The 26,994-nt window shown below is 47.0% G+C and overlaps 1 protein-coding gene across 1 annotated transcript; it reads left to right on the forward strand.

The window, feature by feature from the left end:
- Positions 1 to 4,451: 4,451 nt before the first annotated feature.
- On the forward strand, positions 4,452 to 14,733 carry LOC136002942 (E3 ubiquitin-protein ligase RBBP6-like). The gene is given in 10 exon segments (XM_065658178.1): positions 4,452 to 4,480; positions 8,200 to 8,236; positions 9,085 to 9,129; positions 10,405 to 10,493; positions 10,606 to 10,690; positions 11,209 to 11,348; positions 11,583 to 11,755; positions 12,290 to 12,393; positions 12,858 to 13,023; positions 13,907 to 14,733. Coding segments are annotated over 10 exon segments (1,695 nt in total).
- Positions 14,734 to 26,994: the final 12,261 nt, after the last annotated feature.

The raw sequence follows: 26,994 nt of genomic DNA on the forward strand, positions 1-26,994 counted from the left end.
TGGGAACGGCCCAAGGCTTCCAGCCAAAGGCACTTGCAGCCCCAGCTGCAGCCCCAGTGGCTCCCAGTGCACACCCCCCGACCCCCCCAGTTCTGTGGGTCCTGCAGCCTTTTGTGCTCCCCCAAACCTTCTACCCGCCAGGTAGGGACCGAGCCCAACTTCTGCAGCCCAGGACGCTCCTGGGGGCAAGAGCAGAGGTGACTGCCAGCCATGGCTCCTGTCCCTCTTGCAGGCTCAGCCCCCCTGTGCCCACCACCCGGGCAGGAGCAGCCCTTCCCCGCAGCCTGGGCATCCATGGCAGGGGGGGCAGCCCCGGCCCCCCAAGCCCCACCAGCAGGGACGACACCCCTGTCTGCTTGGACACACCGGCACCTTTGGCACCTTTGCCATCTCCTACCTGGGCACTCCCAGCACCCACCACCCCAGTCCCCTGGCAGATATGGCACGGGGGTTCAGCCAGCCTGGCCGAGCGGCCCTGCCCTGGCCTGACTGATGCATGCCTAGTAAATCCAGTTTCCAGAGAATTTCCCCAGTACCTGGGGCCATCTGTCACGTCTCCCCTCCCAGAAGCAAGTCTCCTCCCGCTTTGCAGCCCTGTTCCCCACACAGCAGCTCACCCCGCAGGGTTGCTCCCGCCACCAGCTCCCCACGTGCCTGTGCAGAGCTGGGAGTTGTTGGCAATGGGGCCTGGCTTGGGGGGTGCCCATGGAGGGTCCCCCCCGCCCAGGATGGCTCCCACTCCCCCACACAGGGTTGCAGAGGGCTCCGTGTGGCTGCTGCTTTGACTCCTGCGAGTTCCACATCCAGTGGACGAGCCCCTATGTCCATCAGGGCACAGTGGTGGCCCCAGCCCCTCCAGTGCTGCCGATCCCCATCCCCAGCTACCGGCACGTCCAGGGGCAATGGGCACAGCCCTGCATCTTTGGCATGGCCACCACCGCAGGGGCGCCTCGGAGCAGGAACATCCCCCCCAGGCCCCTCTGCTGCTCCCCACAAACAAGCCCCGGAGGATCCCACTGATGATGTTGAAGTGTCTGAGGAGGTGCTTCTCCAAGAGGCCCATCAGCTCTTTGGTGTCTCTCTGGACATGGTGCGGGTTGCCAAGGACGGTTCCAGAAGCAGCCCCACACCTGGGAACACTGGTGGCACCAATTTAGAGGGGAATGTGGTGGCCACAGCCCCTGTGGTGTTGCCAACAGCCATGCCTGGCCACCAGCAAAAGGGCCAGCTGTCCTCGCACCTCAACACCTCTGGCACGGCCCCCCTCATGGGGACACCCCTGGGCAGTGATGTCCCATCCAGCCCCTCTGCTGCCAACCAAGCCTCTGGAGATCTGGCAGCCGAACTGGCCATACCTGATGATGTGCTGTTCCAAGAGGCCCTGCAGCTCCTCATTTGCTCCCTGGATGCGGTCGAGTCCAGCCAGGATGGCCTGGAGTGAACTCTGGGGCATTTCTCCAGAGCAGCGGGACTTACCAAGGTGTTCTCGACTAGACTCAGGGAAATGTGTTTTGTCATTCCTCACCACTATGTACCAAGTTTGAAAGATGTTGTTGCCCGTAGTTGTCGTTGCCCCGTCCCTCCTGCCAGTGCTGCCTCTGGCCAGGAAGAGCTCAGAGAGCCCTTCCAGAGCCACGGGCAGCTCTGCCGGCCGGCCCGCCTGCCCACAGGCCCTCGAGGAACAGCTGCAACCTGCGTCCCAAGGCTGGGATCACTTCTCAGAAACACTCACTGGGCACCAGCGGGCAGAAAAGCCAAAGCCACGATTAGAAACAAACTCTTGTTGGCCTTGCGTGAGTCATTTACGGGGTGTTTGCTTCTCTGTGGGGTTTGGGGCAATTGGTGAAATCCCCATTCTGAGAAGTCTCTGTGAGGGGGTGTCGTGGTTTGATTGCAGGGTGACAGTAAAACCGTGGCAGATGTATTGTTAACCTCCTCAACCCCCACTTTCCCCTTCAACCCCTCCTCTCCCCACTTCCCACTAAGGACAGGCGATTGGGAGGGAAAAGAAGGACAGAGAGAAGAGAGTTGGAAAAATTAAAAATGTTTTACTAATGCTACTAATAGAAATAGAGAAAATAATACAAAATATACAAAACCAATCTTGAAAGTCCCGGCAACTGCTCCGGCAGGTGTAGGGCTGGCACCCGAAGTCCTGGACCGGACTCTCCAGCCAGCCGGAGCTGGATTCAGTCTGTCACTAGGCCTCAGTTCACAGGGACAACTCACAAGGTCCTCTCCCAATGTCGGCCATAAGGAAAAGGGACAAGATCCTCGTGACCTCCCACTTTTATATGAAGTATGACGTGAATGGGGTGGAATACGTTAGCTAGTCAGTTTTTCAGTTCACCTCCTGTCTGCCCATCTCGCGGGATGCATCATTATCAATGACCTTGCGTTCCATTGCTATGTCTACCAAAACATGTACCTAACTTTCAGGAAAACTGCAGTTAGTAAGAAGACTTTAGCTGACAGGGAAATTCACTACAAGAGAAACTTGTTTTGAAGAAAACCAGGACAGGGGGTTTTGAGAGCTATGTGCTGCATGGGCCCATCTTGCGGCCTCTTCTGGTTCAATGCGGAGGTCGAGTCACTGGGTCTGAACTGGGCTGGATGAGCCAACAGCGAGTGAGACCGAGTTGGGCCGACTGGCCGGGCCCAGAGGCTGCTGCTCCGCGCCACCAGGTCTGTCCTGGATGCTCAGAATCCTTCTGGTTGGAAAAGACCTTTGAGATCACCAGGTCCAACTGTGACCCAGCACTGCCAAGGTCACACTGAGCCATGTCCCTCAGCCCCACATCTGCCCATGGTTTAAACCCTCCAGGGACGGTGACTCCACCACTGCCCGGGGCGGCCTGTGCCAAGGCCTCACCAGGCCGGGCCGGGGACGCTGTGGCCATGGCTCAGAGAGCTGGAGGGAGCGCCCCAGCCCATGCTGGGAGCTGTAGTCCTGGGCACGGGGCTGCCAGGTGCCATTTGCTCTTGGAACACACAGTTTCTGCTCCAGCCTCAGCCCGGGTGAGGTGGGCACGGGGGCACCTGTGAGGCCATAGGCACCAGCACCCCGACTCCCAGAGCCCCCCACCATCTGAGCAGACCCACCACAGTTCCCCAGCCCTGCCTGTATGCGGCCGGCCAGGACACGGCCAGCTGCTCAGGCCAGGCGAGACCACGATCCCGCCACCTCTTCCTGCCCTGAACTCCTCCACTCTTGAGGAGCTTGCCCACATTGAACATGCCCTGCCATCTCCACGTTCCTCCATTGCAGGTTGCCCAGCTGCTGCACATGGTGGTGTCTTCACACGGTAGCTGTGGCTTCCCTGACTCCCACTGGCCGTGCCATCGTCTGTCCCCAGTGAGCACGTCGGCAGCTTTGGCCTCTGGCTGAGCAGCCGCTCAGCTGCAGTTTGGCGGCTTTTGCTCCATGTGACCACGAGTGTCCTGCTGCAGGGACAATGAACAGTGACTCTCATTTGTATCTGGCCTGTGGCCATTCCTGTGAGCAGAACTGATGGGTCAGACGGAGGATTTCAGGCAACACTTTCTTTCCCATGTCACCAGGACTCCTTCCTCAGTGACCCCATCTCCCAGGACAGTCCTTAGGGATGGGGCACAGTTGACTTGGGAACACAATGGCCTTTACGAGTGTGCTAAACTCTGCCTGTGAGCAGGTGATCCCAGCAAGCGGGAAGGGCTGGTGGTGCCCTGGGTCATGCTGGTGTCATCTCTTTCTATCCAGGTTTGAACTGGAGTTGGTGGAGAAACCACTGCCCAGGGACCCTCTGAAGGTCTTGACAAATGTCCCTGGTGAGGGCAAGTGGAAGAAAAAAGAAAAAAGAGGGTTTGCCACCTCTCAGGCAAGGCATGGAAGGGAAAGCAACTCCCAGCTCATTGCCATAGTGTGGGCAACCAGCTTATGCAGTCTGATGGAAAAATCCCTGGCCATGATGGCCAAAAGGCTCTGACTTGCACCAAAGCTTCATGCCAGCTTGGCACAGCCTGTTCTCCTAAGCTTGACTTCACAAGAACCAAGCCCTGGGCTGGGCTGGGCAAGCCCATCCCTGGCTACAGCAGAAGGGTGAGGATTCAAGGGCCTGTCCTCACTTTGGGAATTACCTCTCCAAGAGAGTCTGTTCACATCCTGGCATCACCCAGCCCCTCTTTCCAGAACCTGGCACCACTGACGCGTTCGCAGAGGAGCCGGGAGGTGCCGCTGTTGGGGAGGGTGCGAGGCCTCTGGAGACGGCGCTGTCAGGGGAGCAGAACGGCCCTCTCGCATGTTTTGGGAAGAGGCCTGAGCACTGCTGCGTGTCACCCGGGCTGGCAGAATCAGTGATGCTCTTCTGACAAGGCGTCTCCTCCTGTTTCCAGAGAGATTTGCTCAGCTGCCCTTGCCAGCCCATTCCAGCTTGACTAAGAAGGAACACAAACAGCTCTGGGGTAAGAAGGCGATGGAGATGAGGAACAGCTCTGGGGTCAGGTGAGTCTGGGGGCTCAGGACTGGTGTCTGCACAAGGTCATTTTCTGTCCCAGCAGGAGCCCATTCCCCAGCCCCAAACACTTGCCGTTCGTTGCTGCTGAACAGTGGTGAAGGCAGCGCCTGGAGGGCTGGGATGGGGCTGCCAGGAGCCCCCACTTCACAGGGCTGGTTCCTTTCCACTCCTTCAGGAGAGCGCCGAGTGTGGCCTCCTGAGCTGTGCATGGGGACAGCCGTGTGCCACCGAGGGGCCTGGCTCAGGGATTTCCTCTCCTGAGCTCAGCGCAGCCATCGGCTGAGCTGCTGGTGGCTGCGCAAACAGGCACGTGGCTCGTGGGGGCGGGATGGGGCCCCAAACCCATCGTGTCCTCAGGCCGTCCCCTCCTGTCGTGTCATTTCAGGCGTCTGCCAGCCATCCCCGGGGACTCCTCTGGAAAAAGCAGCCCATGAGTGGCCAAGCCAAGGGCAAATCTGAGCTCAAAGGCCAAGCACCAAAGCAGAGCCCAGCGCAGGCCATGAACCCTCAGAGGTGCAGAGCAGGACAAGGCGAAAAGAAAGTTCCCATGGGAGAAAGTTCCCATGGGAAGCAAATTACCACCTATGAGTTCTGAGGCCAGGCTGCCCGAGGAGCCCACCTACAAGGTCTGCATTCCACAGCCACCAAGACCGGAGACAGCACAATTACTGACATCAAGGCCTGAGATGTTCTGGTCGGTGCTGACAGAACCGCAGAAGACCGTCTCAGTGGGATACAGCTTGGAGCCCTCCCCTTTGGTGCCACCCATGTCCCAGGGGTCCATGTCTATGCAATGCCACCCACTGAAGGCCAGATCAGTGGTGCCCAGGATGGAGTGGCCTTGGCTGGAGGTCCAGAGCAGAAGGAGCACCACCTGAGGTGGCCAAAGAGATACGTGATTTGAATCTGTGTCATTCTTGAGTGCTGTTTCTCTGTAGAAATGCAGTTAGAGGGACAGTGGGGACTCTTCAAGGAGCCCTTAGCTGGGATTGATGTTCCCATGTTGAGCTCAGGCATCACCAGGGGCAGGGGACTCATTTTCCAGTGGTGTCCCCTCTTCTGTAGCCTCAGGAAACACACAAGGCCATGTTCTTTGGCCATGTTTGGAAGGCCCAAGTGACCACAAGGCTGCTCTGAGGCAGAGAGGGGACCATTTCTTCCCATCTCATTGCTCCTTTAGATCCCCAGGGGGAAGAGAAAGGCTTTTTGGGTGGCTCTGGCACAGCTTGGGAGCAAAGTGCTGCTGCTGGAGAGGTGGCCGAGAAGGGGTCAGTGGAGGGAGAGAACCAGCTGCCCTCCCCTCCATGTCCTGAAGCCATCGCAGGGCTCTGCATGTGGGCAGAGAGCTCCCAAACCCTGCAGGATTGTTTTAGAAGAGTCTCTCCTTTTTTGGCAGTGACAGGAGGGACATGAGGCAGTGACAGGAGGGACAGCAGGCAGCGACAGGAGGGACACCAGGCAGTGACAGGCCCGGGGCTGACAGGCTCCCCCTCCCCTAGGGGGCGCTGGGCTGCCACACCCAGGTGACATAGAACCTTTGTCACAATGCCCGGTACCGTGGTGAGGATTCCGTGACACTGCAGGTGACAGGGACACTGCAGGAGGTAGTTGCAGCCCAGCGATTTCTCAGTTGCCTGAAGAAGGTGAATGCTGCAAATCGCTGGGTTTGCTGTTGGAAAGATGCCATCAGGTGGGTGTTTTGGAGTAATACACTGAAAACCAGAGCAGAAATGGTGAAATATTCCCATGTTATGCTTGATCCCTGCACCAAACCACCATCACAGAGCCTAAGTAGATCTGCAGCATTTTTTTCTTTTCTTTTTAAATTTCTGTTTTTTTTTTTTTTAAATTCTTAAGACTGCCAGCAGGTCCCAGGGAACAGCTGCTGATGGAGCTTGAAAAGATTTAGACATATCCAGATTGTGAAAGTACAGTATAAAAACCATCCTCATGGAGGGATCTTTGCATTTTAGGCTTAGTCTAAGTGTCTCAGGTAGCTGGGGTTTTTGTTTGGGCTTAATCTAAAAGTTCTGATGGCTTTCCTCCTTGTCTAAAGATGAATGTGGTGTAAAATATAAATAGAAAAACTGTCACCATGGAGGGATCTTTGTATTTTAGGCTTAGTCTAAGTGTCTCAGGTAGCTGGGGTTTTTGTTTGGGCCTAATCTAAAAGGACTGAGGGCTTTCCTCCTTGTCTAAAGACGAATGTGGTGTAAAATATAAATAGAAAAACCGTCCTCGTGGAGGGATCTCGGTGTTTTAGGCTCAGTCTAAGTTTCCCAAGTAGTTGGGGTATTTTTGCTCTTCTGTGAGAAATATTTTGCTCCTTGTGCATTCTCAAAATGTCCCGTTCACACATGGAGACGATAGAAGTGTGATGTTACGTATAAAATTTTGCTTTTGTATCTGTAAAGGGATTCTCATATTAATATACACTCATGAATTGACTAATTTATTTTTCTTTTCTGTATTTATGTTGTTTTCAGAAGACACAGATGACAATGCTCCAGTCCCTAAGATCTCATCAAAAATTGTTGGAAGAATCGCGGCTGGAGCACACATTTTGTAAGTATTCATAGAGCTTTGTATTCTTTGTGAGGCGTTTCAGTGTGTTTTAACCTTTTTTATGGATATTAGTTTATAGAGGCATTCAGATTGTATCTTGCTTATTAAAGCGGCTGTTAATTTTTCTTGTGATGCCGTAGTTTTGAATGGACCTGACCCTATGTTTTTATGCCTGCATTTTTAGGCTTACATTTTATAAGCCTACATTTTTAGGCCTACTTTTTCAGGCCTACATTTTTAGGAGGTGAGGTTCGAACTCCAACAGCGGTGACTCTTCAGATGATTTAACTGGGTTTGTTCTCGGGGTTGGTTGTTCTGAGACCCACGTTGTAGATCCTATTTCCTGGACAGAGGGATTCCTTGGTTTATGTGTTTGCTTTTATAGTAAAGACATTGTAGCATAAACTTTGAATTTATTCCCATCTGGGAAGAGTCTCATTCTCAGTGTTTGACTATTTCTTCCATTTGGGTGGGGAGGGGGGAGATAGCAGGTATTCATAGGCCCCAAATCCGATTTTTTTGCACACTAAAGATCAAATAAATATGAAAGAACGAAGTGACAGATCAATGACTATATGGAATCTCAGCAAGTTTTCAAGCATCATAAATATTTCCTAAAATATTGCATTGTGCAGTGCTTTCAAGATTACCTTAGAACACTTTCTGGCAATTAAGACTTTTTTTTTTTTTTTGGTGTCTGTTGCAGGGCTCCGAAATAACACAAACCCCTTGTAACTGCTTTCAAATGACATTTCTACTGCTATTTTTAGTCAATATAGCATATGTTTTATGACATATTTAGTATTTTGGCGCTTTTGTGGCTACACATGGCAGACACCTGATCACAGTGCTTGGGCTTCCACAAAGAAACACTCTTCTAAAGAGATTTTTGTTGTGTCTCTGTCAGATGACTGAGTAGAGTGATTTGTCACAAAGTAGGAATGTAATTTTGCTTTGGTTTTTTTCAGTTGCACTGAATGCACCAAGGGAGAAGAGTTTATGTATAAGAATAAATTTCCACATTCCTTAGGAGATCAGAACATCAAGTTTTGATGTTTGGGTTTTAGAATCTGGTTGCACTGCTTTTTGTTGGGTCGGAATGCTTTATTTAAGTTCTGATCACCTTTATTTCTCCTTCTAGAAGTCAAAAGGAGCCAGTGAGCGGAACATCAAAAGCGGTATGTAAAAACATAATCTCACCCTTTTTCCTACACACCACGGTGAATTTTAACCAACGCAGCCTTGTATGAATTTTCCAAGCATTAACATAATGTATTTTCCAATCAATGTAGAAAAATATTGGACTCAGCAAGGTAAAAAGTGAGTCACGTTGTTGTTGCGAGGACAGTTCCGTGCAGCTCCGTGATTCCTTGTCGTGTCCTTAAATACTTGGGGATTTGTTCCTAAAACTGTGTAATTGAAGTGATTTAGTTGGGGCCCCTCTGAGTACAAAAATGTCTTTAATAGATTGCCATGAATTTAAATATCGTTGCTACACAACTAGGAATTTACATTTGGGAAAGGAGTGGTGTTCTTTTCAGGTTTGCAAACACTGTCATTCTGCTGCTAAAATATTATATAAATGAGAAACACAAGGAAATACTTGACTGGTAAATGGTCTGGATCTGGATTTGCCACTTAGATTGAATACTATGTGTCTCTTATGTGTTTTTTATATTTTGTCTTTATTGTAATGTAAATTGCATTTATTGTATTCCAAATAATTCAGATGGGTTTTTATTTCTTGAAAACAGTTATTTTTCTCTTTTTTTACTGGCATGTGTATCAACACAAACTCTGTGTTCATAAAGACAGTTTATTTGGCTTTTTTCCCATGTTTCTGTATGTATTTCAAAGCAGAACTTAGTGTGGTAGGAATAAATCGCTGGAAAGTTCACACATGATTGTGGAACAGTAAGACGGCAACATTTGAATTCGTTACAGCTTTTTTTGTGCTGCCGTCCCACTGTTACTACGCTCTGTCTTGAAGGTACAATTGAATATGCGTTTAATTTTTTGTGAACAGATCGATGACTCTCCTGCACCTCTTTCTCTGGCACAGCTTATTAAGGTATTACTATATAATATAAAGTACATATTCTTGTCAAATACTTTTTTAAAAAGTGGTTTCTTCCTATTTTTAAATCTTATATGGCGACCTATAGCTGCACAAGTCTTGTAATGTGAACACTACCTTAATGTTTGATAATTTAAGGTCTTTATTTTACCTTTAAAATGTGTGTATATTTTGACGCTATCCTGTGATCTCTCAGCCCCAACGTCACGTTGCAGAATCGCTCATCTTCAAGATGCAAAGAAGCAGCACTTCAGAAGCTGTTTTGACTGTTTTTCATATGTTTTGTTACTTTTGCGCCAGAAGCTAACACAATTTTCACGGAATAATTTAATTATGGACATTTCAGGGGTGTTTGCAACAGCCAAAAGAGAAGCGTTTCTGTAACATGGACGATTGCACAGCGATGTCTGAATTTCTAGGCTGGAGTTCATTTCCAAGAAATCTCTTCCCACTGGGAACTTCTTCCCTCTCTCACTGCAGAAATTAAATTGTGTACATTCTGGGAAAAAAATAGATTGGAAGGTAGCCACCAAAGGAAATTGAAATCTAAATTCTAAATGTGTCCTTGATTCTGCAATCTCATGTGGAATTTTATGCTAAAATGTGAAAAACTGTCCAAGCATGTGTCAGACATCTCAGCTTTTGAAGAAATTGAAGTGTCTCATAAAAATGCAGGAAAATAATGTAAAGTTGAGAGCAGACTGGCTCAGCATGGAGGCAATGTGTTGTAAAAAGTTTTCTGCTTTATTATTTTGATGAATTAAATGCCATATTTGAATTACAGTCTATTCCTAGTCATGTTTTGTGGGGTTTGGATGCGTTTTGTAACTGTTTGGGTTCAAATTAGTCAAGTATCTGTCAAGTTTTCCGTAAATGTTACTGGAAATGATTTCATAGTTGTTGATCTGGATTACCTCAGCGTTGAGAAAAATAATGTATATATGAAAGAACCATTTAATAAAAAGTTGAACGTAGATGGTTGATTTGTGGATGAAAGTGTATAAATGCATATAAAAACAAAACCAGGAGTGGCTGATCTGAACGATTGATGCTGGAAAGTCCAAATAATTTCTATCTTTCTCAATTAAATGGACAGTGGAGATCTTCTCCTTCAAATTATCTAGAGCTGAAAAATCCTGGATAATACAGATTTTTCTACACGTAGCTGGGAAGAAAGTGGGATTAGTTACAAAGGCACAAACAGAGCTGAAAGTTTTGAGTTCCAAACACGTAACATGTGTGTCGCACCATTAATTCCCCGTTGAACAGACGGCCAACCTGGCTGAAGCCAAAGCTTCTGAAGAAGATAAAATAAAAGCCATGATGATTCAGTCCTGCTGGGAATACAATCCAGCCACGTGAGTGTTGGTCATGTCAGATCTCCTCTCTGAAGACGATGGAAAACTTGTCGAGGCATTTGCTTTCACAAGAATGACACACTTTTCTTTTTTTTCCCCAAAAAACTTCTAGTTACATGAAGAAACCTCCACCATCTTACACCTGTTTCCGTTGCGGAAAACCCGGCCACTATATAAAGAACTGCCCAACAAAAGGGGTAAGACTGGGGGGGACTTCTGGTGATGCTTTTAAAAAATCTTTTAGTTTTCAATTTTAATATTATCGTATGAAGAATTGTTTCTCTTGGGGTGAAATGCAGAGGTTGTCCAGCAATGTTGCAAAGCTGTTCGAAATACAAGGCAACCTGCAATTCTAAATGTAAAGTTTTCCTTTTTCTAGGTCATAGACAATAGATATTGCTGTAGATCATCCTCTGTGATCCTTCATGCCTGTTTATCTATTTCAGTATTATTGGAAAATTTTCTGTTTTGAACTCTTTTTAATGACGTTTTGCAATTTTGAGGATTCCGTACAAAAGCGAGATGTTTCTGTTGACCCCACCTGTTGGATATTTGTGTGTTTTAGTTACACAAGTCTTTTGTTGAATCTTCATGCAACCCTTATGCTGAGCAAAAGGAGAGGATGAAAAGCTTTTGCTAGTTAAAGTAGTCATTGAAATGTCATTTGAAGTGTGGGTCTTCAGATGAGATATGTCTGCATTTCTGTTCATAACAGGACAAAACTTTTGAGCCTGTTCCCAGGATTAAAAAGAGCACAGGAATTCCCAGGAGTTTCCTGATGGAGGTGGAAGATCCCAGTACGAGGGGTGCGATGCTGACAAGCACCGGAAAATACGCAATACCGATTATTAATGCGTAAGTACAGAATTAATTGGACTAACCCGAAAGGCAACGAGAGAAACCATGTGTGAGTGTGTGAGCGGCAATGCCAGCAAGTTGCACAGCACCTGTAGTTATGGGGGAAGAAGCGTTGTCACTGTCTGGTAACCTGCAAATTCCGTCTATTATCTCCCTTTGATGAAATCCAAAGCTTGGAAAAGCTTTCCTTTGCCCATCTTCAACTTTTTGATTTTCCATCCCCTCCTCCAGGGAAGCTTATGCGAGAGGGAAGAAGGAAAAACCTCCATTTTTACCAGCGGAACCGCCCTCCTCCTCCTCAAACCACGACCCTGTTCCGGAGGAGTTGTTATGTCTCATTTGTAAAAACATTACGACCGATGCCGTCATTATTCCCTGTTGTGGAAACAGTTATTGTGATGAATGTAAGGGTTTGTTAATGCCAAGCATCACACCTGCTCTTCTGAAAGTAGAAATATAAGAAAGAACTATCATTTAAAAGATCAGAAAAGAAATATAAGAAATAAATATAATTTAATCCGCGTTCTTCTCCCTGAGAGAGTTGGTTCAAAGCTCCACAACTCAAACCTGCCTACTCATGGTTTTTGAGACATGTTTTATTCGTTAACCTTGAGGTTGGTAGCTTCTCACGGGATGAGAAGGTGGAAAAAAGACCAGTCGAAACATCCAGACACAGCCTCATCTAATGAGACTAATTAGAACACCAGGACACAGCCCAGTCTACATCTTCAAATGTTCCAAGAGCAAAATATCAAAACTCCATAGTTATTTGCTGCATACGAGAATCTTTTTACACTATTGAACATTTATAGCTTCATGCCCTTAATTCCAGACCATATTTAACCATTAATCATCTAAGTGTTTTTATAATTGATTAGAACCCACAAAATGTCCTTAGTTTAGGCTAAAAATAGTTTGATGTCTCTAATTCTTCACAGGTATCAGGACAGCGTTACTGGAATCTGAGGAACATAAATGCCCAACATGTCACCGGACGGATGTTTCTCCTGATGCTTTAGTTGCCAACAAGTTCCTACGCCAGGTAACGCGATCACTTTTACACCAGCTGTTTGTAAGAAAAGTCCGTTTGTTAAAAAATATTGATTTACATCTCCTTAAGCGAGGTTAAATTGCTTAAGGCTGAATTTCCTTTGCAAACACATTATCTGTTGTTCCGGAAGGTCACGGTTCTAAATTTAGAGACAATCTGGCTAATTCAGGTCACAGTTTTGTTTAGCGTGATTGCCTCACATTCAAATTCGGTGTTAACACTGAAGGACTTTAAATACCAAAGCATGAAATAAAGGATTAAATACCAATCCTTAACATCCATGTTTAATGTGACATGTTTCTATCTCTGTATGTTGACTTATTTTAGCTTTGATGGCATTTGCAGGAATGCACAAGTAATTTTACTCCGCAGAGGCTTTTGTGTGTAGATCTGCTGAAGTTTCTGGAATATGTTCTGTAATGTTATCTTTCTGTAAATGGTTCTTCTGCCTCTAGATTGTGAACAACTTCAGAAACGGAACTGGCTACACAAGAAGGGTCCATAAGCAGCTTGGGCAGCAGCCGCCACCACTCGTGACACCTCCTGCTGCTCTGGTGACAAGCGCGGAACTTTCAAGATCTTCCTCTCTGTCCATCAGCACTTTGTCAGAAGAGAAGGCAAGTTTTACTTCAAGATATACCATGATTTTTGGATTTCAGGAGGGCTTCTTTTCCATGCGTTTGCGTTTATTCACCAGGAGTATCAGGTTCCTGCTCCAAGACAAGCAGCTTTACCACATCTCCTGGGCCCCCAAGGACAATCAATCCTCACAACTGGTAACTATAACCTCAGAATTTCTTTGAAAAACTTCTCTTCAGATAAACTGAATGGGATTTTTTTCTTTCTCCTCTCCCCACTCCAAAAGGTCAGCCAATGAGAGCCAGGGCAATTTGCTCAGCAGGTGACAAACCAGCCTGGAAACTGTGAGTATTGTACGGAAATTTTGAGCCTTGAGGCGATTCCGGTGCCCCTGGGGCCGCCGTTTTGAGCCCTGAGGTGATCTTGGTGCAGCCCTTTTGAGCCCTGGGGTGTGGGGCCCAAAACTGACACCAGGATTCAAGGTGTGGCGTCTTCTTATAGTGACCATGTTTTGGTTTTTTGGTGTCTCTTCGTAGTAAAGTTCAAACTGTAATTGTAATAAAGGTCAAACTTAAGGTTCCTAGTCAGAGCTCAAGATATGTGCAAGATTTTGCTGGGACATCTGGCTGGAAGTGTTGATTAAATAGTGTGGAGGATTAAATAATACATAGGATTAAATAGTATGTAGGATTGCAGTACAAGGGCTTTGCATCCTCTACAAATTGCCAAATAAGCAGTGAAGTTAAATAGACTAGACTGGCATTTTAAAATCGAGCGTGACTGTCTTCAGGCTAAATCATGTTTCTTGCTATTTGATACTGCACCTTAGCCCTTAGAACTTGCTCTCTGCAAGAGAAAAAAACCCTACCAACCCAAATCTGAGAGGAAAAAAAACGGGGAGAGTGACTGCTTTGAAATAATGTAGTTATTTTTCTGTGTTGTGCTTTTTAAAGGTCCAAGTCTCCCTGTGGTGCTTTGTCTTACCCTAGAAGTTCGTATACCCACTGCAAGTCACGATCAGGCTTTTCCTGCACTCGCTCCGACTCTCGGTCACGGAGTCGTTCTCGTTCCTACTCGCCATTGCTGCCGTCTCCAAGAAGAGGCAAAGGGAAGAGTCATAACTATCGCCCTAGGTCAAGGTCGCGTGGTCATTACCGCTCTAGGTCAAGGTCTCCAGTATTTAGAGGCCAGGCTCGCACTCAAAGGACGACACCTCAAGGGGAAGGAGAAAGGGAGTATTTTAACAGACACACAGCAGTTCCACTATATGGTATGAAAGCTGCCTATGGCAGATCTGTTGAATTTCAGGATCCATTTGAAAAGGAAAGATACAGAGAATGGGAAAGGAACTATGGAGAATGGTCTGGAAAGTTTGACAGGGGCTGTGCTGCTGGTGCTCAGCCTGGACCTCCAGTGAACAGAGAGACCTTTTCTCCAGAGAGGTTCGATCCACCTGAGACCAGACGAGAGATTTCGCCATATACTTGGGGATGTAGGGAGGATTGTCCTGGTGGGCAGCGCCATGAAAATCGTCGTATAGCTGGAGATGGCCCTGAAAAAGCTTCTGGAAGAGAGCACCATGGCATGAAAAATCCAACAAACTCAAAAGAGAAAGAGGTGAAAAACCCACTGGGAGATGACAGAGCAAGTAAACAGAGATTCCAAGGGAAGAGAAGAAAAGAGGATGAGAATGAAGGATTTCCCAATGCTCAGTTGTTTGAAGGTGCAAAAAACCCCAAGAGAGACAGTTAGAGCGGATGATGTTCAAATGAAAATGGGGAAGTCAGAAGTTTTGATTCTGTATTATTGTGATGGTTTGGTTGTAGTCCATCACTATTTGTTAATTCTGATTTGAGGATTTGCTCTAATTAGATAGTACTTTGACAGTGGTGTTTAATTCAAGTTTGACTGAGTTTATAATGGCTTTAATGTTATCAATACAAGTCGCTTTTTCTTCTTTACAGTTAATGAAAATATTAAGATTTTTTTCAAACAATAAACTACCTATGACAGAAAGAAACCTGCTTTGGTATGTTTGTAATTAGATGTGTTGTGTATTAAAAGCCACGTCGGGTCATTGGAAATGAACAGTACAGCAGACAGTTCCCTTTGACAGTTGTTTTCTTTCTCATCTTGTATGCATCAAAAAGCACAAGAAAGTAAAGATAAAAACAATCTGGGAAGGTAAAAGTAAAGAGCGGCAATAGTTGTTAAAGCTATAAATGTGCAAAAATATGCAACAGCCAAGTAACAGGAACATCCCATATTGGTGTGTTTGACTAAGAAATAGCAGAACGTGGCTGACAAACTCAGAGGGCAGCAAATCTATTCCCTCTCCATGTTTTAAGGACTCTCAGTCTTTGAAATGAGACCTGAGAGTCCCCTACGTATTTTCCCTCCTCCAGCTCCCAAGTAAACTGTTTATCACTTCATCATCACGTAGCTGCCATCCAGCTTTGAAGAATGAAGGATTAAGAGTGAACAGTGAATGAGTATTTTTGGGGGAAGGGGTGGAGGGTGGATGTTGGAGGGAAGAAATTTTTACTTTCTGTAGCACTCTTAGTGGATGTTGGCATGGGATATCGTGTCATCGACTTCTTTACAGGTGGTTATTCAAGCAAACATAAACCCAGCCTAAGAGTTGAGCACATGATGTGGAGATGTGGGCCTTTTGGCGTGCTGACACCACAGCCGCAAAAATGACTTTTTGAGAGAAACACATCTAGAGCTCAGCAGTTTTCCTGAGCTGGATTCAGTTCTTGCTAATGCTGGTTTTAAGGCTGCAGTGTCAGAGGATGCGATCAAAGCAAAACCAGCCCAGGTGCTCTCAGGAACAGCAGGCGTGTGCATTGCAGAGTGTCTCCATCCCACGCTGAACAAGGATGGGGTGAGACAGGCGCCCCCTCTGGGAAATGCACTCAAATCCTGGTGAAAATGCTGAATTCAAGGCCCCACTGAATTGCCTACTGGTCTCTCTGTCATGGGGGAGTAATTTAGGGTTCTGCTTACTGCAGAACAATGTTTAGAGTTCTTAGAGAGAAGTGCGACTTACAAGAGTTTCGTGGTGGGATCACTGTATTATTTACTGCATGGGGGAAATATGCCAAGCCAAATGTTGCTGACCTTCTCTCCAGGTGCCTGTATCCGTTCACAAAGCAAACTGTCAGTGTCTTCCCTCCCTGATAACCGTTTGCTCCAGGGGCTGTGTCTTGGAGCTCCGGAGGCAAACTCTCAGGCGAGGCCCGTACCCGTCGTGGTGCAAACTGTCAGGATTCTTCTCTCTCTGATAACTGTTCATTTCGGAGTCTGTATTTAGAGCTCTGAAGGCAAACTTTCGGGGGACTTTTTTGTCGTATTGCTCGTGTAAGTGCGCCGTAAAACCTTCTCCCCACTTTTCCCACTCGTGCTGCAAGCAGCCCTGTGCTTCTCCCCCTCCCTCCCTCTTCTCATGGTTTTTTACTTACGAGATGGGGTCGGAAATGACTGATTTCAGTTGTGTTCCTAAGAAATCGGTATTGGGAGGTGTTTTAGAACATAGGAAAGCACTTGGAAATATGAGGAAAGAAGATCTTGTGAAATATTGAAATCAGTGGTGGCTGCTATATAACTTAAATGATCGGGAAAACTGGCCGGAGAATAGAACGTTTAAGTATCTTTAAGTATAACACAGGAATCATAGATGTCTTCCTTGTTGGCCTGTTTTCTTTGTGGGTATCTGTTTAAGCATGTTGCAGTTTTAGTAGGTCTTTGTCTGTTGTGTGGCACGGTGAGTTCGCAGACTGGTAAATAATGAGAATCCATGGACTCAAAATGTGTGTTTTGTGATAATACAGAAGATCATGAGTAATTTAGTTTTTTACTGCGTGAATGTGATGATAAAATTTTGTGTGTAATAGCCGTTACTTTTCTTTCTAGCATGCTAGCTTTAATCCAGCATTCAGACTTGTGCAACTCCGTGATAGGCTGTGTCTCATCTTGGTGTACTAAATTTGGCTCTTTTGTATGCACACCAAGTAAAGAATCCTGGTTTTGGGATAACAGTTGTAGCACGCCAGATGAGACACTAATAAAAGCCTTGCCCAGCCCAGCTTGCTAGGGCAGCGGGGGGCAGGTGCTGACTGGGCTCCAGCGCGCACTGACCTGTTTTGTCAGGGAGACCCAGCATCACCTCTACCTGGCTGAACAGTAAGCAGCCCAAAGGTGCAATGCAAAAATCAAGATATTGTCTTGAATAAGTGTAACTGTGATCCATCTGCATATTTGAACTCGGTATTTGGTTTTCTTATCTGAGCTCAGTATTTCAGTTTGCATATATATATATATATCTATTTGGTACCAAAAGAATTTTGTTAGGGGAGATAATTACAAAATGGGAACCGGTTCTGCTACTAAAATACCACCTTGCTCCCCCTTAGGATGCATCCTTACACATTAGAGTAACTTTTGGGAGAATATTCTGATAAAAGAAAACTTGAAACGATATTGTACTTGAATGTGGCTTAAATGTGGAATTCTGGGTTTTAGTGCTGTATTGAACTTGATGTGGTTCTGCAGAACTTTGGAAAAAATGGGATGAAGTACAGTACTGTAAGTTAATTTGCTCTTATTGTTATCTAATAGTTTTGAGACCAGAAAAGAATTTAAATTGTTAAACTCTGATCGGTATTGTAAAAACAACAACAACAACCAAACAAACAAACCAACCTAAATGCTATGATGTGAACTTGGTATTGTATGAGGTTGTATTTAAAAGTTTCTAGAATATGGACTGATTTGGATCTAGGAAAACAGAATAACGGATTGATGTTTAATATGCTGGTTTTTGACATCTGTAAATTGTAAAAGGTAAATGAAGCTAAGGATTGTAGCTATTGCTGAGCTAATTGGAATTGCATGTAAAGTGTATTATGTTTGGAATGAAATGGGAATACAAAAATCAAAATATCCCAGGCCTGTGCTGTACAGCTTGAACAAAAATTTCAGGCCTGTGCCAAGCTGCAAGAGAAACTCAGCTCATTGTAACCCAGCAGTCCGGCAACTCCTCCTTAGCACCAGCGATTGCACCACCTGCGTGGCCTTGGTTATATCTAAACTGCAGCAAGAAGAGAAAAAAAAAAAAAATGGAAAAACCTCATTGCCCGCTGCTAAGTGGAGAAATGGGGGCTTTATTTCCCCCTCCCCTGTCTTTTTTTCCTAGAGTGTTGTCATCCATCCTTGTTGTGGCACTACGTTGCTTCTCGGCTCTGAATCAGGGGTTGTCAGTGCTGTTTCTTTTTGCTTCCATCTCGTCTCAGGTTCCGGCACATCTGGGGAAGGAGCTCATCATTTTGCCTCCTTGCTGAAGTCGGTCTTTTCACACCGGTCAGCTTTGGGGGGTCAGAGTGCTGAGTGCTTCTCTGGGTCAGACTGGTGCTGGTTTGGGTGTGGAGTGGAACCAAGCTGGTCTGATGTGGAGTTTGGACTGATTTGTTTTCACGCTGGGCTGGAGCTCTTACCATCTCAGATGGGGGCGAGAGGGAGGCTTTATTCCCCCCGTACCCCCCCAGCAATGTTACTGCTAGAGAACTGTAATACTGCATGAAGGAGTCTGAGGGTGAAATTTAAAGGCATCGCCAGTGGATCCATAGTTCTAATGAAGCTGGGAAATTAAACCAAAAAAAATTTTTAATAGACTTATTCTGTGGTAACCAGTTGTACGAGACTTCTTAGTAAATTCACCGTGCTAGTTTATGAGATCATGGGAAAGGACGAAAGGAAGGCCATTTTTTTGAAACCAATGGAATGCCAAATTTGGAACAAAGTTTTACCAACTGAATTCTCGTATTTGCCAGAAAGCCCTACACCTCTCTTAGGTCAAGATTTGTTAAGTAAATTGTAAGCTCAAATAATGTTTTCTGAGAATTCTGTTTAGTTGCATGTCCTACAAGAAGCTGCTTGGAAGGTGCAGATCTGCTTGCTACAAGTGAGAAATCTCGAAGGAAATTTTGAATGCTGTATATTCATCAGTATTGGCAGCCAAAGTATCGGTAAAGCCAACACTACATTGATAGAACTGAAACGGGACTTTGATCCGGTAAGGGAAAACAATATCCAATAAATATGACAGCCAAAATGGAGTTAGAGACTTTGATGAATAACTTTATGACAGCCTTACAGGCTGACTGCGTTCGACTGACCTTGCAGATTTGTCTGTTCATAGCTACAACATAGAAACCACATGTGGCTATTGTGGGACAGTATGACGAGAATGCTAACAGACTGATATACTGGTTGGTACTCTGATCAAGAAATGCAGGGAATGAATTTAAGTCTTAATAGGCCATGATCCTTTTGTCATATATGTACCATCTGTGAAATCTAATTTTGATTTTTTTTATTTGCAGTCTATGTCCTTGTAAATTGCAGCAGTGGATTTTCTTGACAGTATAGCTCTTGGCATGCCTGAATGTAAATTGCTGCAGAACCTGCAAGTCTTTCACATCAGGTCACAGGCTATACTTGTATTTGGTCTGAGCCCACACGCTTGCACAGTTTTTGGTGATGGTTCAGGGAAGTCTCATAAAGCTGTAGTGGTCTGGCATGAAGATAACAACTGGCATCATTCTGTAAAAAGTTATTGAAGGTTCAACCCCATGAGTAGAACTTGGCGCAGCTTTACGTTACTTAAAGCTTTTTAAGGAGGAACCTCTGAATTTGATTTGTGATTCTGAGTATGTAGGCAAGGTCCAACACATGCATCCGATTCTGAAAATTTTTTTTTAGAACAAACTGGGGAGAAGCAGGGGAAACACCACAAAATTGATTGACAAAGCATTGTATGTGATGAATCACTTATATCTAAGTGGTGCAGCCCAAATTCCCCCTATGATGAAACACTTTGCAAGTATGACCCAAAACCATGCTAAATCAGAAAGAACCTACATTAGTTATGATCAAATCACTACTTAATGGTCAATGGGAAGGGCCACATCAATTGATAACCTGGGGGAGAGGCTATGCTTGTGTCTTTACAGATCAAGGGCCACAATGGTTGCCGGTGCAAAATGTGAAACCTGTGTTATCTTCCTGACGATGATTGCTGCAGCTGCTGCGTTTTGGATGCCTGCACAGACAGACTAACATGTGGATTACTTTAGCCAACACGACTGGCCAGGACTCCATATGCCTAGCTATGGCATCTCCGAAAAACCCGTTCCACACATGCTTGGTTGGCTTCTCCCTTGATGACTACAGCAGCATCACACAACTGTTTCAAAATAGTGGTCGGTGCAGAGGCATTGCAACGAACTGTAATAGTACCGACACGGCACTTTGGATTAATTGCCTCCCGGAAGCAGATATTGAACCACAGGAACTGGAATTGCTGGGATCTATGCCCAGGGACGCTTGTATCCAATATACAAGAGCATGAATGGATAAAACTGCAAAATGTTAATGCTGCCCTTGGTGACTGTAGAAATGAAACTCGATGGTGTAATGCTTCGCAGAAGAATCCAAGGGGTGCTGTTGGTAATGTGGGACAGCGACCTCGAAAACTCCTGTATGGTGTATTCTTGATCTGCGGAGATAGAGCCTCGCCAGGAATTCCTTCTCATGCTGTTGGAGGACCGTGTAGTTTGGGACAATTAACTCTCTTAATGCCCAATGCATCCATGATAGTGGATCACAGAAGAGCAACACGGGAAAAAAGTTTTTTGCATAGATATAAGTCAAAGTGTGATGATAATGTAGATCTTTGGGCATCGGGACTAAGGGGTTTAGGATCTCTGGTACCTGGTGTTGGCCCAGCTCAAGCTTTAGATACTTTAGAAAAATTAGGATGCTGGCTAGCTAAGCAAACTAACAGAACTTCCAAGGCTTTAAGTGGACTTTTGTTAGATGTAGATTCTGTAAGACATGCTGCACTGCAGAATAGAGCTGCAATAGACTTTTTGTTGTTAGCTCAAGGACATGGGTGTGAAGATTTTGATGGTATATACAAGAAATTGCTTAGTGGTTGAGGGCTTTCAGGGTGGTGGTTATCAGTAGTGAAAACAGGAATGGTTGTTTCAATGATTGCTGTGGTTGTGTTACTAATGTTGCCATGCATGATTTCTCTGCTGCAAAGGGCCCTGCAGCGGACAATGAAGGCAATGTTTTTAGCATAAAAACAAAAAAGGGGAATTGTGGAGGACTACGGTGGGTCCGTGGATTCCCTGACGGAGAGCATGGGAACAGAGATCAGCCTGGAAGATATTAAGGCCTACCCATGAGAAAGATGGGAGTAAAGGAGTATCCAGAGATACCAAGGTGTACCCCTGAGAGAGAAGGGAGTAGAAGAGTAACATTGATGATCGCAACGTTAGCCAATGAGATGTTACTGCTGTTAACTTGTAACCAATAGTGATGAGACACATGAATTGGTAAAACTGTATAAAAATGCACTTGTGGCAATAAACGGCATCTACTACTTTCATCCTGGAGGAACTTGGTCTATGTCGTTTGTCCGTCTCAACCACGACAGCTGAATGGCAGCACAGCCTCTGCTCTATCAACCACTCCTCCCCTAACGCGGGCCAAATGCAGAATTTAGTATGAGCAGGAGCAGACTGGGCTCAGGTACCTAATGGTTTTTTTGCCTCTGTCTTCACCAGCAAGGTCTCCCGGGCCTTTGTTCCTGACGGCAGGAGTTTGGAGAACAACCAGGTGTGGATGGATCAAGTCAGGGGTTACTTGAGCAAACTGAGACACCATTTCAGAAATCGAGCTGGGTCATTTGACCAGCTCCCTCAACACAAGAACCGGTCTGCTGTGGCACCTGAGATTCCGAGGAACACGCACCTTTTAGTCCCCAGGATTTTGATTCCTCTTGCGGTGTCCCGGTCTATCTTCTGACCCATGTTGTGCTGTAGGCTGTAAATTGAATCAAAAGAATGCCACCGCCTGGGGTAATCTCACTTTCAGTGCTGAAATTTGGGGCAAATGGAGGGAGCTCAGAGCTTCCAGGCTCCCTGCTGCACAATTAGGACTTCAGAGACTGGAAAAGTAGATAAAGGTCTTGTATCATAAAAAATGTTGTGCATCAAAATTTGTCCTCCTTTTGCTTTTCACCACTCTGGGACCCGTCCCTTGGCATTTTTTGGCAAAAAAATCACTATTCACACACACACATTGGTAATAAAGATAAAATATAGAGAATGGAAATTATTTAGCGGAAATACTCTCTGAGAGGTGTTAAATGGTAACAGTTACCAATTAAAGAAAAAGCACTATTCTAAAACCTTCATGCCAGAGATGACACACCATGAACTCACAGGTATCTTGTCAAGTAAGACAATGACAGGAACCAAACTAAAGAAATTAAGCTTATCAACATCAAGAAGAAGTAAGTGGTTTAGAGCGTGTTGCTGTTTTTACTGACAGTAGAAATAAGTCCATAATGCGGTGGTTTGACCCAGCTGGTCGCTGGGCCCCCACCCAACCGCTCACTCACTCCCCTCTCCTGGGGAATGGGGAAGAGAACTGGAAGGGCCTGCCTTGCCGCAGGTTGTTCCCCCGGCTGGTGGGGACCGTGTGGAGGCGGCGGCCCCAGCACGACCCGCCTGGCTCCCGGTACCAGTTCAACGCCCCAGAGACTTCGGGCCCGGGCGGCCTCGCTGGGTCTGGGCACTCGACGGCTCCTGGGATTGCAGTGCCGGGGCTGTTTGGGGTTTGGGCTGGCTTTTGGCACTTGTTTTTGAGGGGTGGGAGTGTGGACTTGGGACAGTGAGCAAAAGAGATCAAAAAGGTAAATGAAAAGAAGGACAAAGAATATGAATAAATGAATCGAGAGCTAAAGACACCGTAATGAGAAAGAAAGGAGGCACGGGCGGGGCGGGTGTTTCACAGAACTCTCAGGGGGGCGTGCTCAAGACGACTGTTAATCTGTGGCTCTCCGTTAATTGTTGACAGAACGGTGAGCACATGCACCAACCTACGGATAGGGCAGATGAGGAATCATTTTGGAACCCATCATTAGGATACAAATGGATAGCTGGCGGTAGAGTCATACGGATTAATTTTCACTGGCATTAATTAACATCTGCAGGGTTAAGGTTTTGCGTTAAGATAATTAATTTAGCAGAAGTTAAGCAAGCTGGCTGGTCAAATAACCTCAGGTTGGCACTAGAAATCTAATCGTGCTCAACGGCACAGATTCACGAATAGTATGATATCTACGATAGGTCTGGGCGCATTAACATTGACTTTGCACAATTAGAGCAGGCCAGTTGTGATCATTGAATCTTCATGCTGCACAGATCCACAAATAGCATAGTATATACCATAGGTCTGGTCGCAATCAATGAGAAATTCTCACAACTAGATCTACAGATAATGAGGTTTATTAAAGCAACAGGTGCAAGTTCTTTGAGATGCTGTTGATAAATACACTGTCTGCAAAAACACACTTGAGATGCAAAAATACAGTGTAGTTGAAAGCAGATGTTGGTTGCAAGAAATAAGTATTGGTACCATATATATATATAGAAATTCTGAGATGACTATATATTGCTGTTAATGTGATTTCAAAATACAAGCTTGAAGTCCAAACTTGGTATAACTAAGTGCACAAATCTTACCCAAGAGCATCCTCCTGAGCGTGGTGAAGATAAGCTCAGCCTACGTGATCCCAGGCTCAGCCTGTCGACTGGTCCCACAAGTCCTTTATGCTGTTCCCTTGACTTCTCCGTGATGGTGTCTTCCCTCCCCTTCCTCTGCTGTTAGGCTATTTTATACTATTTGGTAGGTTTACATGAAGCCTGAGTGACTCAAGTCATACACACCTTTGTTATGGATTGGTTTAGAATTCCTTGCTTCCATTGTTAAAGTAAAAACCTCCCTGCGCATGTTTGAAGGTGGGCTGGGGACTGGTACCCGTGGAGATGGAGATGTGTGTTGCTATTATAATGAGCAACCTTTATCCATCGGACAAATTCCTGGCTCAGTAACTAGCATTTTTGGACAGAATGGACACGTATCCTTTTCAATGGACCGCAGCTATACCTCATCTTCAAACCTGACAGCAGCTCCACCATCTGGTTGTAGCACCCGTGCCTTGTTACAACAGGCCTGGCCATGGCACCTTCGTCCCACTCCGACCCCCGTGTCTTTTATCTGATCCCACGCTGAGCTTCCTCAGGCGCCACCAATGGGGAACGCAGGCCAGGGCTGCGGGGTGGAACCGTAGAGAACAGATTTCTTCAACTCTGCGCAGCTGCCTTTGATGCTGAAGGTGTGGATATAGCTTTGTTCTCAGTGAGTGCATCCTTGGTATTCAGTTCCAATAACTTGCCCTCTCAGTAATTATTCCACAGAAGGTCATATTAATCAACAATTACTTTCCTGAGAACAAGCTCCAGGTGGGGAACGGAACCATCCTATTGAACGTGGTGCATGATTAACAGTAATTAACTAAGACTTCCCTCTTGATTGAGAACAAAGAATTAGAGTAGTAAACAAGGGTGACGATAAATGAAAACAATCAACAGTGTGGGACGATGGAGTAATTGGATAAGAATAACATCAGTGCAGGGAATCGTGAAACACTAAGGCACGAAATAATCGAACCTCACCGAACGCAAGTTCATATGAGCTCTAATAATCCAAAGGCAATTAATTACTGACGGCTCGCTGGCACCGGTTCGGTCACTGCAAGCGCCGCGGGGGTCACGGTGCGCTCGGCAGCCGGGTGCCTGCCCGGGGGTGCCCGGGCCAGCTCAGGCCGCAGCCCGGCCCCGCTCCCCAGGGCTGTGCTGCGCCCTCGCGGGGGCCCCGGCCCCGGCCCCGGCCCACGGACACGGCGGCGCCGGGGCCGGTCCCGGGTTCCTCAGGGCGGCCGAACCGGCGCTGCCGCCGGGCTCAAAGCAGCGCCCGCGGCCCGCCCCGCGGCCCAGCGCCGGCCAATGAGCGCCGGCAGCGGCGCAGGCCCTCGGCGGGGATTGGTCAGCGCCGCTGCAGGGCTCGGCCTGTCAGGGAGCGGCCGGAATCGGCCCCTCAGCCCCGGGCCGGGAAGCGGCGGCCCGTGGGGAGCGCGGGGAGGGGGCGGCGTGGGCCGGGGCGGCTCCGCTCCCCGCGCCGGGCCCGGGCCGTGCGGCCCGCGGGGCCCCGGGCCCCGCTCCCCGGTGCCCCACCCCGCGCTGCCCCCCCGGGCCAGGGTGCGTGTCCGTGTCCCGGCCTGGCCCCCCGCGCAGCACCGGGCGCCCCCGGCCGACACGAGCGACTCGGCCCCGCCCTCGCCGCAGCCTCGAGCGGCCCCGGAGCAGGACGGGGACGTTGGGGGCGGCCCCCAGAGCCCCCCCAGCCGGGCCCTGCGGCCCTTCCCGGCCCGGCCCGAGGGCCCCGGGCCGGGGCAGCCGGGGCCAAGGCCGGCGGGGCAGCGGGCAGGGCCGCAGCCGGGCAGAGGCCCCGGGAGGGGCCAGCGCCGGGGACACGGGTGTCCGCACAGCGGCCACAGCCGGAGCCGCTGCCGTGGGCGGGGGGGCCGTGGGGCACACACACAGACCAGCCCAGGCAGGTGCCAGCCGCACGGGAGCTGATGGTTCCTCTTCCAGCCCGAATCCTTGAACCGGCCAGAAGTCAAGAACGAAACGTGCTCTTAATCCACATCACTTGATATCTGTAAGGAACTGGAAAAGGTGAATGTGGCTGAGGAATGTAACTGTTGCTCAGCTGATTGCAATTGCATATAAAGTGTATCATAGCAGGAATGCGGAAAAAAAAAAAAAAGGCAGAAAGAGCCCAGGCCTGTGCTGTACAGCTTCAACATAAACTTCAGGCCTGTGTCCAGCTGCAAGATAAACTCAGCTCATTGTAACCGAGGGGTCTGCCAGGGCCTGGCAGCTCCCACTTGGTACCAGCGATTACGCCGCCCGCGTGGCCTTGCCTGTGTCTAAACCGCAGCGAGAAAAGAGAAAACTAGAAAAAGCTGCCTGCCTGCTGCTAAAGTGGCGAAAGGGGGGGCGCTTTGTCCCCTCGCCACAGCGATAGTGCTGTTAGAGCTCTAACACTGCATGAAGGAGACTGAGGGAATTTAAAGGCATCCCCAGCAGATCCCTAATCCCAATGAAGCTGGGAAATTAAAGCACAAATTTTTTTAATAGACTTATTCTGTAGTAACTAGTTGTAAGAGACTTCTTGGTAAATTCACCGTGTTCTTGGGATCATGGGAAAGAAAGAAAGGCCATTTTTTAAACCAACGGAATTTCAAATTTGGAACAAAGTTTTAGCACATTAATTCTTGTGTATGCCGGAAAGCCCTGTACCTCTCTTAGGTCAAGATTTGTTAAGTAAATGGGAAGCTCAAATAACGTTTTCCGAGAATTCTGTGTAGTTGCACGTCCCACAAGAATTGTGATGTGACAGTAGAAATTGCATTTCCCGGGGTAGCACAGCCTTGGGAGCGGTGGGTGCAGCTGGCGGCTCCAGCGGCTGCAAGGCAGGTAGCCGGGAGTCCTGGGCTGGACTCCACAGTAAACCGGAATCCTGAAGTGAATTAAATCATGATATTACTTTGCTTCGTTATCAAATTGTCTTTTATCTTGCATGTGAGTTTTTATCACTCTGCCCTTCCAGTTCTCTTCCCCATTCCCCAGGAGAGGGGAGTGAGTGAGCGGTTGGGTGGGGGCCCAGCGACCAGCTGGGTCAACCCACCACATTATGGACTTATTTCTACTGTCAGTAAAAACAGCAACACGCTCTAAACCACTTACTTCTTTTTGATGTTGATAAGCTTAATTTCTTTAGTTTGGTTCCTGTCATTGTCTTACTTGACAAGATACCTGTGAGTTCATGGTGTGTCATCTCTGGCATGAAGGTTTTAGAATAGTGCTTTTTCTTTAATTGGTAACTGTTACCATTTAATGGTAACACCTCTCAGAGAGTATTTCCGCTAAATAATTTCCATTCTCTATATTTTATCTTTATTACCAATGTGTGTGTGTGAATAGTGATTTTTTTGCCAAAAAATGCCAAGGGACGGGTCCCAGAGTGGTGAAA

The sequence above is a fragment of the Caloenas nicobarica genome, unplaced genomic scaffold (genome assembly GCF_036013445.1).
Source record: "Caloenas nicobarica isolate bCalNic1 unplaced genomic scaffold, bCalNic1.hap1 Scaffold_83, whole genome shotgun sequence".
Taxonomy (NCBI): Eukaryota; Metazoa; Chordata; class Aves; order Columbiformes; family Columbidae; genus Caloenas; species Caloenas nicobarica.